We start from the raw sequence: 14,619 nt of genomic DNA, 5'->3' as shown, positions 1-14,619 counted from the left end.
GAAGTGCCGTTGCCCCCCCCCCCCCCCCCCCTTTTCAGCTCCTCTATCTGAACTTTCAGCACGGATTCGCGCAGGACTTCATCTCCACATTTACAGAAAACCTTCTAAACGTTTATTAGAAATCCTCCCCTCAAAAAACGAGGAGAAAGCGGACCGGAGGAGGACAGCGGGAGAAGGAGTTCCGTGGCCACTGCACGCGGGGCAGACCTAACTCCTCTCTATTCTTTGTTTGGGGGCGTCTCCTCGCTTCTCTTCCCGTGCTGTCCCCTCCCCTCATTCCCTTTCCATCCCAGCTCTCTCTCTCTCTCTCCCCCCGGGGCGGGAGAAGCCGTGTTTGGTTCAGAGAGGGTCCTTTGGGAAGAGTCACAAAGCGGTTTCCTCTGAGAGAGAGGGAGAGCGAGCGAGAGAGAGAGAGCGGAGTGGCGAGAGCTCGGGAGTCTTCCGCGGGAAGCAGCGCAGCTCTGGACATCACCGACGCCAGCGCGTCCCGGACCACTGAGCTGAGGCAGAGACGAGAGCGAGAGCAAAAAAAAGAGGAAGAAAGAAGTGTCAGAAAATGATGACATCTGATCCGGGTACTAGCTGATCTCTCTGTTTTTTTCTCTGTGACAGCCCAAAGCGGTGGGTTTCCACGCGCACCAGGAGTGACTTTTTCCACCCTACACACATATTTTACGCACAGGGCGTGCGATTTTTAACCCTTTTTTTTAAGTGCTTGGATGTTCTGGATTTTATGACTTATTATGATTCGCCTACCGTTTTAGCACCAACTCCCTCCTCAGGACAAGAGAAAGTGGAATAAAGGGTGCACGCTGGATTGAGGTCTTTCTAAGCGCACGCAGCACCAGCAGCAAGAGTGCGTCTCAAGGTTCCTCCGCTCGAGTCACTGAAAGGGATCCGCCAGAGAACAAGTGCAAAGCCGGGAGGAGAAAGGCAAACGGAGGGACTTGCATCGAGCTCAGGAGGTTTGTTAATGTTTGGAATCCAGGAGAGCATCCAGAGAAGCGGCAGCAGCCTGAAAGAGGAGCCGCTGGGAGGAATGAACGTCCGGAGCTGGATGCAGGGGGGCGGCGTGCTGGACGCCAACACGGCCGCCCAAAGGTGAGCTGTGCCTAAGTGAGGAGCACTTCCACCATCACTCATTTACCGAAAGATGGAATCAGCCTGCGTGTTCTCCTCCAGGATACTGCAGCTGTACAAGAATTGAGACTTTGGGAATGGAAGTGCAGCAGTCCGAAAAAAAATCTGTCCATTCAACTGCTGATAAAATCATCTGTAGAATTAATAATCTCATTCAGAACAATTCTACCACACAAGCTGTCATTAACTAAACAGTTGTAAGCAGCATGTGCTTGGTCTAGAGATTATTTTTTCCGCATATGTTTCAGATGCGATTTATTAAGGATTAAAACAAAGAACAAATACATAAATGCAGTCCTGTGCTAGAGAAAAATAAATCCTGTACTTCCCCCCATTTTCAAACTTACTCGTTGTTTTATTAGAAGGGAATAAAATTCTCCAACTGAACCACAGCCAGTCACAGTAAACGTGGATCTATCACGATCTCCCCTTTACGCGAACAGCAAGTTTGTGCTTCAAGTTGGTTTACAGATTCAGGAGATAATTAAATAAAACAGGCAGCTTTCATAATCACAATCTTTAAAATAAGAGGAAAATCTGCCAAAAAAAAAAAAAGAGCACAAGCTAGATTTTATACTTTCAGTGCTTGTAGGCCCTTTAGGTTTGTTTTTATTTATTTATTTTAGGTTAACTTTACATAATTATTACTATTTAATTTGCTTTCCTTCTTATATTAATTTTGAATTTTTCTAATTTTTACAACATAAAAACTTTACATCCTCTGACTGCTTCTAACACCCCCTCCGTCTGTGTGTCTGCAGTGGAGTGGGTCTGGCTCGGGCTCACTTTGAGAAGCAGCCGCCCTCCAACCTGCGGAAGTCCAACTTCTTCCACTTCGTCCTAGCTCTGTACGACCGGCAGGGCCAGCCGGTGGAGATCGAGAGGACGAGCTTCGTGGACTTCATCGAAAAAGAGAAGGTCGGTTCAGAAATACACGTTGGTCTTAAGAGTTTTTAGATGAAGGAAGATTACTGAGATTTTGTGAAGGCCTCGAATATTAAATTTGGTTTCTGACATTATTGAATGAATTTTTAACGTCCCATTTTAATGAACTACCTGTCCTTTAATTGTTTGTATTATTATTCTTATTATTTATATTAATATTATTATTAAAAACTAAAAATACAATATTATAAGCATTATAAATTTACTGTAAGGCACAAACCTCCTTAAACCCTCGTGTGTATTTGATAAATAAAAAAAAAATGCCTTTTGGAGTTTAAATTGTTTTAATTTACAGCTCCATTCAACCCAACCACTTGTTCTATATAAACAACGGCGCTGCAGCCCGGGCTTCTCATCAATTATGACTTGGCTTAAATTAGATGAAATGTATCGGGAGAATTCCGTGTTGGATTTATTGGCCCTCCGAACACAACTAGTAATTACGCAGGAATTAAAAATCCACAATAACACCACGATTACACACGGAGAAATTACAGGGCTGCACTCCTCTGAGCATAAATCAGCTTTTATTTAATGCAAGACCGCTGTAAAGAATTCATTAAGTTGGATGTATGCTTCACTAGCCTACATGTGAAAAGAGGAAAAAATTAATTTCTTGCTATTTTTTTAAAAATGGTGTTAAATTTTCCATAAACAGCTGTGTGTTTGTTGTGTGTGTGTCAAGGAGACCAGCGGAGAGAAGACCAATAACGGGATTCATTACAGGCTACAGCTTCTTTACAGTAATGGTGAGCAGACTGGCACACTCACACACACACTCACATATATATATGCATGCATAGTTAGAGTCAGCTTTGCCAGATCAGCTTCATGTCTTATTTTATCAGACACTTAATGATATTCACACAGGCAGCAGCTGATTCTTGAGGGGGGGGGGGGGGGTCCTGTCCTCAAAGTAGTAAAAAAAATGTTGCAATGGGTTATCAAGGCTTCCAGAATTTATGTCAACGAAATTGCAGGGCAGAGATTCACGATTGTGTAACGTGACCGACTTCTATTAGTCAAATTTCAAGGCAGTTGTTACAGGATGTGACCCAGCTTTGTGGCTTCATTGCTGTCACTGTCCCTAAATTAGTTTGTCCAGTTTTATGTGCTCTTTATTTTTCTTTTTCTTTTTTTTTTTAAATAATTTTTTGACAGTGTGAGCTGCACTCTAACCCAAGCAGGGACATCACAGCACCAGCCTCCTGTGTAATAAACAATAGCTACAATTCGTGTCTCGCATGTGTTGATATTTGGGAGTCAGAATAGGCACAAGCAATTTATCAGATAAGTCAACAAACAAGGTGTTTGAATCTATTTACCACCTTAACACGGGGCTGAACGGTGTAAACTATGCCGAGTTAAACGTGTGATTTTCGTGTGATTTGGGAGCTATATGGATACAGCCGGCTTGGCGTAAGGCTTGCATCGCAGCAGAGAGAAATGCAGAAGCTGAACAACATTTATTTTCACACTGAACTGATGAGCAGCTGCTGGCTGATCTTTAATAAGCCTCTCACCTTCTTCACAACCCCTTTCTGCCTCGTTAAAAAGGAGCCACTGTCTGTCAAGTCGCAAGTGTGAGCGTTTAAAGCGTTCTGCTCTCAGACTGTTCTCCACTGACTCATATTTCAGGCCTAAATAGGAAACATTAATAAAAGCTTTAAGAAGAAAGAATTTGCGAGTCAGAATTACGTTTGCCCCGCTCCTTTGTTTATTTATTGCGAGCTTATTGCTGTAAATGACGTTAATCTCGTTTCCTTGTTCCCGCTGCTGCCACTTTGCTAACCTAATTCCACGTATTTTAAATGCCCTGCAACGTGCTGCACTGTGTGTTAAAATATGTGTAAAGTTTACAATATTTCTCCCTTCCTCTGGATCCCAACAGGCATCAGAACAGAGCAGGACTTTTATGTTCGACTCATAGACTCCATGACTAAACAGGTAAACACACACCCTAACACACTCTCAGAGCGGTCTGTCACCTCTCCTGTTACCTCTCTGACAAAGAGCTGCTCCACTGATCCTCTTGTTCTCCGCCGCCCTCCTCTATTTCACACAGAAATGAATGTTTATGCGTGTATGATTCAATGGGTGGGTGTTTCCACAGTGTATGTGGGATGTGCTCACACACACACACACACACACACACACACACACACACACACACACACACACACACACACACACACACACACACACACACACACACATGGCTCCAGGCGTCTTTGCCTGTGCTCCTCTCGCTGTGATTAGAGTGAGGAGGCAGCGAGCGGGTGTTGAGGAACAGGAGCGTAATTCTGCTGCTCGCAGTAGGAAGTGGAAAGATATAAGGGCACCTCTGGGATTTGGTCTGCTGCGTATCAAGCATTCCGATCAGATCCAATTTTTCTGGTAATGCTCTTGTTTTTGTTTATGTGTACATTTATAAGAGGGAGGGAGAGCGAGAGAGAGAGAGGGAGGGAGACAGAGAGAGGAGCAGGTAGAGTTTGAGGAGAGAGGCGGGAAGACAGGGATGCATTTTCAGTTTGTGCGCTCCTGGTCCCGCAGGTAAAGTCAGGATGAAAACTGATTGTTTTTGTTCATGAAGAAAGTGCGAGTGAGAGTTATCTGCCTGATGGAATTCAAAATGTGTGTGTGTGTGTTGTGAAAGCCAAGGTATGAGGAGCCAAGAAGCCCACCATGCACTGAATACTTACTAATGTGACTCCAGGCTCTGACAGTCTCACATTACTGCTGCCACGTTGCACCACATACTGTGTGTGTGTGTGTGTGTGCACGCTGGCAGGCCTAAGAGACCACACTGTTTCCTAATAACACTCTTTAGGTTCGGCTTGGTGGGGTGACAACCAGCTACACACACACACACACACACACACACACACACACACACACACACGCATACACACACACGCATACACACAGTTGGGACTTTCTCCTGTAGAGTTTGAAAAAATTAAATACATGCACACTTTTTCATGCTGAAAAAATTAATGGCTTTTTAGAATTTCAATATTTGAAAAGGGGGGGAAAAAGGATGGAGGCAGGTGTGCTGCACCTGTGGTGCCTTCCTTGCACTGTGTGAGTGCTGCTCTGTGGCTGTGTGGATGGGGAAGGGGAGCAGGTGTTTAGTGCTGTATGTATACAGTAAATGTGCAAAGGTGCTTTGGAGAAGGCGTAAAGCATGCTCGCTTCAGTTTGTGTGTGTGTGTGTGTGTGTGTGTGTGTGTGTGTGTGTGTGTGTGTGTGTGTGTGTGTGTGTTATTCCCAGTAGTGGAGGAATGGAACTTTAACAGGTGGTCAAACCAAAACAGTCGCGAGGTTGGCTTAGCTGGTCAGTGATGTCATGGCCGCTGTCTCTAACCGCACACACAGGCATTTGTTCGCACCCACTGTTGTCTTGCCAGGCGGGGGAAAAAAGAAAAAAAGAAAAGAAGAAGAAGCCACACAGAAGACCAGAGGTTGCACTGGTGTCGCTCTTATTTCACTGGTTGTTAACAAGATGTGGCTTCATCCACCAAAATTGAAAACACACGACCCGAGCCCAGCATGCCCAAACACATTTTTGACAGGAACACACAAAATAAAGAGCTGCTGAGTTTGTAACCGTGATAATGAAACAGGCTTTCTGTTTTACAACTTAGGAAATAATCATCAATATTTACATTTGTCATGATGCAAATGCTCGAAAATCCAGCCTTATTCTAGTCTCGTTAATCTCTCTTGGTGCCGTAGTAGCATACCTTTCACACGTTTCACTGTTTAAAAGCCCAGAAACAGAAGACGATAAAAACAAGAAAGCAAGAGGGTCATTTCTCTAAGATTATTCAGAGTAAACCATAGAAACATAGATTTGTTTTAAGTATGAATTTCTCAGTTTTAGTAGTTGATCAGCGGTGTAAAGTATTAATTTTAGTTTTACTTAAATATTCGACTCTGTAATTCAGAGTATGTGCAACACACTATAATGAGGCAAACGGCTTTTATTCTGTTTTTTTCCGCCCTTCTCACTGTGATTTAACAGCCAGTAAAGGAAAAGCCTACTCCAACATTTGGCATTTAAAAGCTGCTGCCTGTTTCTGTTCTATTTCTGTAAGTCTACCTGTTCTGTGTTTGTGCGCTGAGGGCCAGAACTGATTGTGTTAAACGGAGAAGGAGAGCACCTCCTAGTCTTCAGAAGCAGAGCGTGGAGCTCGTTGATCACGACTCTGTCCCGGAGAATAAAGCGTCTGTCACTGCGGCCCTGTCGGATCACTAGCTCGCTAGTCGACCTGACACTAACGCAGGAGGAAGTGTGTTCCCCTGCTTAACGGATCCTTGTTTACATGCCGCACATATCACGCCACTTCAAAGGTGGGGAACAGAGAAGCAAAGATGCTGTGTGAAAGGCCTGCTGAGGTGGAGAGAGGAAGGAGACAGAGGAGGGAAAAGCAGATGAAAGAGAGGAGCAGAGCAGGCAAAGTGACAGCAATGAAGAATCTGAGGCAAACGTGGGCCGTGGCGGTAGAGGAAGGTACACACTAACACAAGAGGCTGTCACAGAGGGTGGATGAAGTATCTTTGCATTGTCACTTTTTCCTCTTTGGAGCTCCAGAGGTCTCCAGCTGCCATGAGGGCAGACCAATTAGAAACTTTAGACCTTCGTTTCATGCAGTTCTGCTGTAAATACTAATGTTTTGTTTTACCTTCCGTAACGCAAGACCTCTCTCGAAAACCAAACTGGTTTAAAAAAGAAAGATTGTTGGCACAGGGCGAGCAGCAATCAGTCAGGTGGGAAAGAACTGGATGTCTTTTACAGTTACAAACTTTTACTTTTGCTGCATGACCCAGACTGTAGCTCATCTATGCTGTTGACCCGATCGCCTTAAATAAAGGAGGTGGGCTGTTATGTGGTGGTACGTGTCACGGGCGACACGGCTGTTCTGTTTAGAAAGATCAATGCATTCACCCAGCCAAAGGTTTAATGGTTTACTTGTGTGTTTGCGTGTGGGCGTAAGACAAGAAAATAGCAAAGTGCAAAAAAAAAAAGGGAAGAGATGATGGTGATGCGCGCTCGGCGAGGTTAGGGAGCAAGCTCATTGCTTTCTTCTGGCCCACTCTTTTCCCATGGCGCGAGGAGCAGGACTAATCACAGACACAACTGTGGTTTATAAAACACGTTTCCTCTTCAGATTTGCTCTGTCAGAATTCTGTCCTTCTCTGCGTTTCCCCACACTTAGATTTGGCTTTCATTAAAGGGCAATCAGGGGGATTTTACGGTTCAAATGTTGATGAGTGAGCGTTTCCAGAAAGAGTTTCAGATGTTGGGTGTCGGATCAACCTCAGTAGTGTGTTAATGGGAGCGGTTTTTTTTCTTCTTTGTCTGAGGTCATTTAAAATATTTACAATCTGAACAAACGCTTATTTTCTTTCCTGCGTATTTGAACTTGCATCAGACGCTTTGACAGCTTTTGGTCAGATTGGCTTTTCTTGGAGAATGTCAGCTTAGCCTGGTGCAGATTCCTCCATGAGCTCATTTTTGTTTCATATTTTCACCCCGTGCTTGAATCGACTGTGGGTGCACATCCCTGGAATCCTGGACCACCAGGAGCTTTTCGGTCTCCAGGTTCACATATCGATAGATTTCCTGCAGGCGTGGGGAGGAGGGGTTCAAATGGAATATGCACATGCATGGAAAATTGTAACTGACAAGGGCCTCGGGGCCTGAAACACATGGGGGCTCCAATTCCAGAAAACACAGCTAGCTATTAGTATGAAATGCTTTAGGCTACAATACTGGGGCCCTCAGACAGTACAGCCTCTGTCACTGCTTTCCATTAAGTTTCACATAGTTGGTACAAATGAGAGGTTCAGCCTACACCCTTTGCTCATCTTGAGGCCCCAATAAGAAGCCACTGGGAGGTTCAGAGCCTCTCCACTGTGCCCCTGAATCCTGTTTTATGCAACCAGCAAAGTGTGCCCCTGTTAATTTCACTTCATGGAGAATGACAAGGAATCACAGGTGAAATAAAAGCACTGATTATTCTTCTTAGAGGGTTTGCATTTGAGTTTTGGGCCATGTGTAGTATATCTGACAGTCCATAAGCTTTAAAGCTACTTAGACATAACATAGGTATGCATTAACATGTGAATATACATGTCTCATTTTCCAAGTATGGCGGTGTCAGTGTGGCCTTGTTAAGTGGTCTTAAAATCAGCTTTATTCATTCATCATTGTTCACTTGATGGCAGCAGGCAGTCTAAACATGAGCCAGAGATGATTTTAAAGGGCAGAGAAACTTCCTGGCTGCTCATGAGGAAAGCGATCTTGTCACTCAGTCAGGCTCGCCGCAGTTTTCGGTACGACACATCAAACCAGCTTTTGCAGACCAAAGACTGACAGGGCGTGCGTATTGATTGATAGGTAGCTTAGTGGTGTGTGACTTATGCCGGTTTATTCTGCTTCCATAGCAGCGCGGGAGTGTTGTGTAACAGAAGCAGGTGAAGCCTCGGCAGCAGAGGCAGAAAATGTGAGGACCATTCTCCGGAGCCGATGAGATGATGGTTGTTATTTTGAGGATTTTCTAAAACAATGAGTGTGAATCAGCTCCGTGTGTGCGTATGTGTGCATGTGTGTGTGTGTAAGGAGGGGTGTGAGACACAATGGGTGTGAGTGTATGTGAAGTAGAGGTGCTACTGATGAAGGATGCGTTCATGGAGGTGAAGTGGGACCTAACCTATTATCTCAATAACACTTTGGCGCTATTCTCAGTGTACGGTGCAGTTACGTTACAGAAAAACTACAAGTCAAGGTGCAGCTTCATGCTCGTTATGATATAAATCTACTATTAAGATAGTAATTTCCTCAAAGCTTTTTTTTGAAAATGAAGGTTTAAAGTTCCCACAAAAACAATTCACTGATCCCATTAACAAATCTCATCGGTCCAACTTCTGATGATTGCTCTGTTGTTGTATTACATATCAGTTAAATGGATCTCTGTGAGCCACTCACACACCGTAAATAAAAACAGTAAGAGGCTTTGGTGTGCTGTGAAATGAGCACGCTGGAGCCTGCGAGTTTAACTCTCCGCTTTCTTCTTCTCCTCTTTCTTTTCAGCCGATTGTTTACGAAGGCCAGGACAAGAACCCAGAGATGTGCAGAGTGCTACTGACACATGAGATCATGTGCAGGTGAGAACAGATGCATCACATCTCTCCTCTCTCCTCCAGCATACTTTGCCTGTGAAGTTCTCACCAATCACCGCTATGTACATTTCTTATTTTGTCACCCTCATTAACCCCCCCGACACGCACATACGCACACACACCTGAAGCCCTATCTGTTGAGGAAGATGAGTTTTGGCTATCATAGTTGTTGCTTTAATTATAAGCTTAAGATGAATTTCTTTGGAAGTAGGTTGGGAGGAAAGTTCTATTTATAGGGACGTTTTGCCGACCTATCCTATACAATAGGAAACGTGCGCGCGAGAACATGTGTATTTTGTGTGCGCATGTGTCTCTGACGCCTGGTTAATTAGGACACAGAGAAACTCATTAGTCAATCTGAACCCTTCTGTTGTTTCATGGCTAACAAATGGGCCTTGCTCTTCAATCTGACTATAAAAAATAGGCAGGAACTCGCGCACACACACACACACTCGCACACACACATAGATCCGTAGACACAAAGAAGTATGCTTGTGTATTCAGAGCCCTGCACAGCGCAGTTATAAAAATTCAGATTTAGCACATGAATTACGTTGTTCTTTTTCCTTGACCTTGTCACTGAAAAACTTTAACTGTACCAATATAAATTGGGGTTCATCTACATGCGCACACAGGGACTTTAGTTGTGAAATCAGGCCCACTAATACTTCATCGTATAGCTTGGTGAATATTCCTCAGGCAGTTCAGCTGGAGAGGCTCATGATAGACCAATTGAAATTCGGATTTACAGTGAATATATAAATAAACAATTTGGCAACAGATTTTATTGTAAATTATTGCCGTTCATCAAGTGGAGGATAATTGCGGACCTGAATCAAATGTGCTTGCGTAACCTGTACGGTATGACTCTCGTACAGTAGAAGGTGCTCGTTCTGTCCTGCAGGATTTTGTTTTAAATACTTCCTTTGGGGGAGCAACAGTGCAGAAAGTATGGCTTCTGCAGCGAGTGTAAACAGTCGCTTGTCTTCAACAGCCGCTGAGGTCAAAGTTACGGCTGTTGCCTCATGTTCTCACATGCTGATTCTGCAGCGGGGGCTTTGCACACAACACAACACGCACACACACACACAAAGAGCTCAGGGCGTCCATTAATCAGTGTGGCTTATTGTCACGGCAGTGCTATTAGCCATATGCTCCCAGCCAATCTGCCACCACAAAGACCTGCGTTGCAAAATTGGCTGGAGCGCTGGCACGAATACGTGAGTGATTTCACTCTAAAATTGGACAATAGATGCTTCAATGAACGCGCTTAATACAAATGTTGGTCGTGCTCAGTGTATTTTAACATTTGCCCTCTTTCAAATCAAGAAGCTTTATGGCATTGTAGATATTTTATTTCACTCTGTCTGACAGAGCAGCCTCGGTATAGCTGGTTGAAATTGCTTTTATTTTTAAGGTGAGTTTAATTTATTGTGGACATTTTAGCATAATAGTTTTCATTTCTTTGGAAACTCCAGGACATGAAATATACTTTTAGACAAATTTCTGTGAATTTGGAAAATCCTTGGCTGCTCAGCTTCTGTGTAAGCAGACGTTTATCTGTTATTATTTGTATCTTTTTTTTTAACAGACATTTGAATGAAACATATCTCTCCAGGAATAGAATTATGGATTAGTGATGAGCCTGTCACTTATGTTTTTAAGTTATTATGTTTGCTAAACTAATCAAAATCTAAGGCTAATCTCTTGACTTTATTTATATCATGTGATCACTGACATGTTAACATAGCTGCTAATCATTCTGACTATTAAAATTAAAGTTAAACACCCATTATCTAATTAGCTTTGATTGGCCAACAGTCAATATCCAAAGATTTTTCATTTACAGAGACAAAAAACAAAGTTTGTAAGTTGTGAATTTATTTTGGCATTTTCCCTCCCAACACATGTAAATTGCAAGTAAGAGACATTGCATCGATTTGGACTCATTGTTTCAGTGATTAAAGCACAAAGATCAGGTGAAAATCATGTCTTATGTGTGTTTGGTGGGAGATGCATGTTAGAGCAGATGATTAGCTCACCAGCATCTACAGATATAGGTCCTGCATTACTCCCATCCCACCCCGTCCTTCTCCTTTCATAGCATAAAACACTCTTCTCCTTCCTCCACTTCCTCTTCTGTCCCTTAAGTTTCCTTCACATCTATTCCATCCCCTCTGTTTCCCACGCCATCACCCAACCTTCCCTCTACCTCTCCCTCATCTGGTTTAGCTTTCCTTTTTCACCCCCCACCCCGGTCCCTGATCTCCTGCTTGATTCCTCTCTCTAACCTCTCTCTGTTGCTGCGCTCTGCTCTCCAAAGTTACAGTGTAATGACCCAGTTCATAGAGCGGCAGAGAGCAAACGACAGCGAGAGCAGAAAGAGCGGCAGATAGCGGAGACAATGAGAAAGGTGTAACGTATCAGTCGCTTTCTTTCTACCTCTGCCATCTGTGACAGCGGGAAACCCGAGATGTCTCCCCTTCCTCTTCTTCCCACCCAGACCCCTCCTCTCCCCTCCCTCCCCTTCTCACCCTCTTCGTTTAGCTCTCCATCCCACGCACACCCTCTCACTCTTTACCCCCCCCCCTCCCCACCCATAGCCATCTTTATCCTCCGCCCTCCTGCTTACACCTTTATTCATAATTGATGCATGGAAGAAAGCCTTTTTGACACACTTGTAGTACACGTGTGAATTTCGGTAACCATGTCAGGTGTTTTGTTTTTTTTCTCACATATGTGCGTGCGTGCGTGCGTGCGTGCGTGTGCGTATACCACCCACGTGTTTTTGGAGCCTCGGGCTTCTTTTTTGTTTCCATCTCCACTTTACCTGATGGTTCATCAGTACAATTAGGATGGACTTTTCGCGCTCGATTTCCAGACGATTATGCTGTTGGTTATGTTGCCTTTGGAAAAAACTTGACTATAAGCATCTAAATGATCTCAGCTTGTTAATTACGTACTCATGAAAACATTTTCTTGCAACACATGTGGAGGGGATTTTAACTAATTAACCTTTCATAACCCCAACAGTATCATATTGACACCAGGAGAGGTTATTATTCTGAGACTTTACAAAACCCCAGAGTTACAATCATATTATGCAGTCACCTTCATGGGCTATGAAAATAGGTGTAATGCCCCATTACAATCTAGTTTCATAGGAAAAAGTGTTGTGGCTCTCCACAGCACAAAGCATGGTGTTTTACAATAAACGCTGTAAAATTGTGACCTAGCATGTAATGTTAGTATATGCGTGTGTAATGTAGGGGCAGGAGTCCTGGCAATCTTGCAAAATGGAAAATGGAGCTTTGCAACATCTGGTTAAGGTTGTTAAAAGATCAGTTTTAAGCCAAAACACGATCTTGGTGCCTGGAGCTCTGGAACTTATCTTTATATTATTTTGCTATTCAGCTAAATTACTACCTGCGTAGTTCTTATAATGTGCTGTGCAAAATTAAATCATCTATTTGAGCCCAATCCTAAAAACCTGAATGTTTGAGAGGTTGTTGGGATTCGGATGAAACTACTATCTTAATAGTTGATTGTTTGAGCCAGATGGGCAAACTGTGGTTAAAGGTGCACCTTATACTGGGAACACTGGTAATGAATATCAACCAGCTCAGCAGTAAAAAGTGGAGAAAATGGAAAAAAGAAATGCTAGGCAGTGACCACAGCAACAAATTACCCACTAGTGAGACAAACCACAACCAACAATAAATCCGGCAGTGTCTTTTTTAATGTATTTGTTAAAGCAGCGATCCCACAGTGTATTTCCTTCAGATCCTGCTATACAGTCACTTTCCTTGTCTTGCAGGTCTATTTTTATCCTTGCTTTCAGGGCAGATTTCTCTGAAAGACTTTCAGTAAAATTCACTATGGCCTGTTTTCGACAGATTGGGACAAATTCTGCAGATGTTGTAATAAATTTGTTTTATCAGTGCAGACGAAAGGCACGCACTGCAACACTCCCACTTAAACCTCTAATCTGGAAATTCCATAAAATGTACCCTATGCCCAAATTTCCCCCCACTTTGCCCTGTGTCTTCTTCCCTGACGGTCTTCTTTTCTCTTCCCGTAGTCGGTGCTGTGACAAGAAGAGCTGTGGAAACCGTAATGAGACACCCTCAGACCCTGTTATCATCGACAGGTACTGTCTCTCACTTTGCCTCTTCTCTCTCTCTCCTTACGCACACACTTGCGCACACCCACAGACACACAGTGGACGAGGGTTTGTGCGCTGACCCGTTTGAACGGCGCGGTGGGACAGGATGTTTGTGTGTTTGGATGAGCTGCTGTCACTCCTCGATAGAATCAGCGGCCTCAGATGCACGGGAAGCATTTGAGAAACCAATTTTGCTTTTATAAGTCAAACAGCAGGACTCATGAGTGGGTGGTGACAGTGTGGAATTACACTTGCAGACACACGCACACACAGGTTTTATCTGCATGTACATGCGCACTCTAGTAACGTAATCATCGATCTTTGCAGAGGGGACACAAATACACATCAGCTGCTCTGTTACATCCCAAAGGCGCACTTTCAGACTTGAGTGCTCAGATGAATGTGTGTTTCCTCTACGTCACGCGAAACACAAAGCAGCTCACTAGCAGGAGTCGTCTGTTGTTTTCCTGCCGCTCGTCTCTGTCTGTCTGTCGCTCTCTTTCTTCCCTTCTGTCTGTCACAGGAGAGGACTGAAGTTATCCCTCCCTTAACATCCACCCCTCTTTCTGTCTCTCCTGCAGCAGCACAGAAAAGTGGGTCATGAGCGAAGAAGAACAAAAAAAAAGTGACAGAGAAAAACTGAAATAAGATCCAACCTCATTTTAATCTGATTTCTCCTTGGCAGTTGTTTTAACCCTGTGCGAGCAGTTCTGTCGGTCTGTCTGCATGTGTTTGAGTAATTCACAGGAAGAGGAGTGAAATATTCTACTCCCTGTCACCACATTGTTACACAACTTAAATCACTGTACAAAATATCATATTCCTGCAGATTTGTACCAAGTGTTTCTTTTTTTTCTTACTTCACCATGACCAGATGTTTAAGTTTCAGTTTGTGAAAGATTTTTGGCAATTATAATATAAGCTGATCATCTGCAACATTAAAAGCACTGACAGATGAGGTAAATACCTCAGATCTTCTTGTTGCAGTGCAGTGGGTGCCGGCATTCATGTGGATATTACTTTCACAGCATCTAGACACTGTTGCAGTCCAAGCACACTCCCTGAGGCACTAGTACTCTTGCAAAGACTTCTCTGGAATGGCTCAAGAAACACGACAAAGAGTTCGGGGTTTTGACCCTGCCTCGGGATATCCAGATTTCCAGATTCCAGTCCAATCATAC

General features: G+C 43.7%; 1 protein-coding gene across 6 annotated transcripts in view; it reads left to right on the top strand.

Annotated features, from left to right (window-relative positions):
- The first annotated feature begins 321 nt into the window (after nt 1–321).
- Nucleotides 322–14,619, top strand: part of LOC146565950 (transcription factor COE1) — a 92,049-nt gene continuing 77,751 nt past the window's right edge. For all 6 annotated transcript variants that reach the window (XM_085289401.1, XM_085289397.1, XM_085289400.1 and 3 more), the window contains exons 1-6: nt 322–1,101; nt 1,902–2,058; nt 2,771–2,834; nt 3,977–4,032; nt 9,185–9,258; nt 13,355–13,423. In XM_085289401.1, coding sequence (XP_085145527.1) covers nt 974–1,101; nt 1,902–2,058; nt 2,771–2,834; nt 3,977–4,032; nt 9,185–9,258; nt 13,355–13,423 — 548 coding nt within the window. In that variant the 5' untranslated portion in view covers nt 322–973. The remainder of the gene's footprint in view (nt 1,102–1,901; nt 2,059–2,770; nt 2,835–3,976; nt 4,033–9,184; nt 9,259–13,354; nt 13,424–14,619) is intronic.

This window comes from Mchenga conophoros, linkage group LG10 (assembly GCF_057382185.1).
Source record: "Mchenga conophoros isolate Kocher_MC1m ecotype Shallow Benthic linkage group LG10, M_conophoros_male_GT1.1, whole genome shotgun sequence".
Taxonomy (NCBI): Eukaryota; Metazoa; Chordata; class Actinopteri; order Cichliformes; family Cichlidae; genus Mchenga; species Mchenga conophoros.
This window is presented reverse-complemented; position numbering and strand designations above follow the sequence as displayed.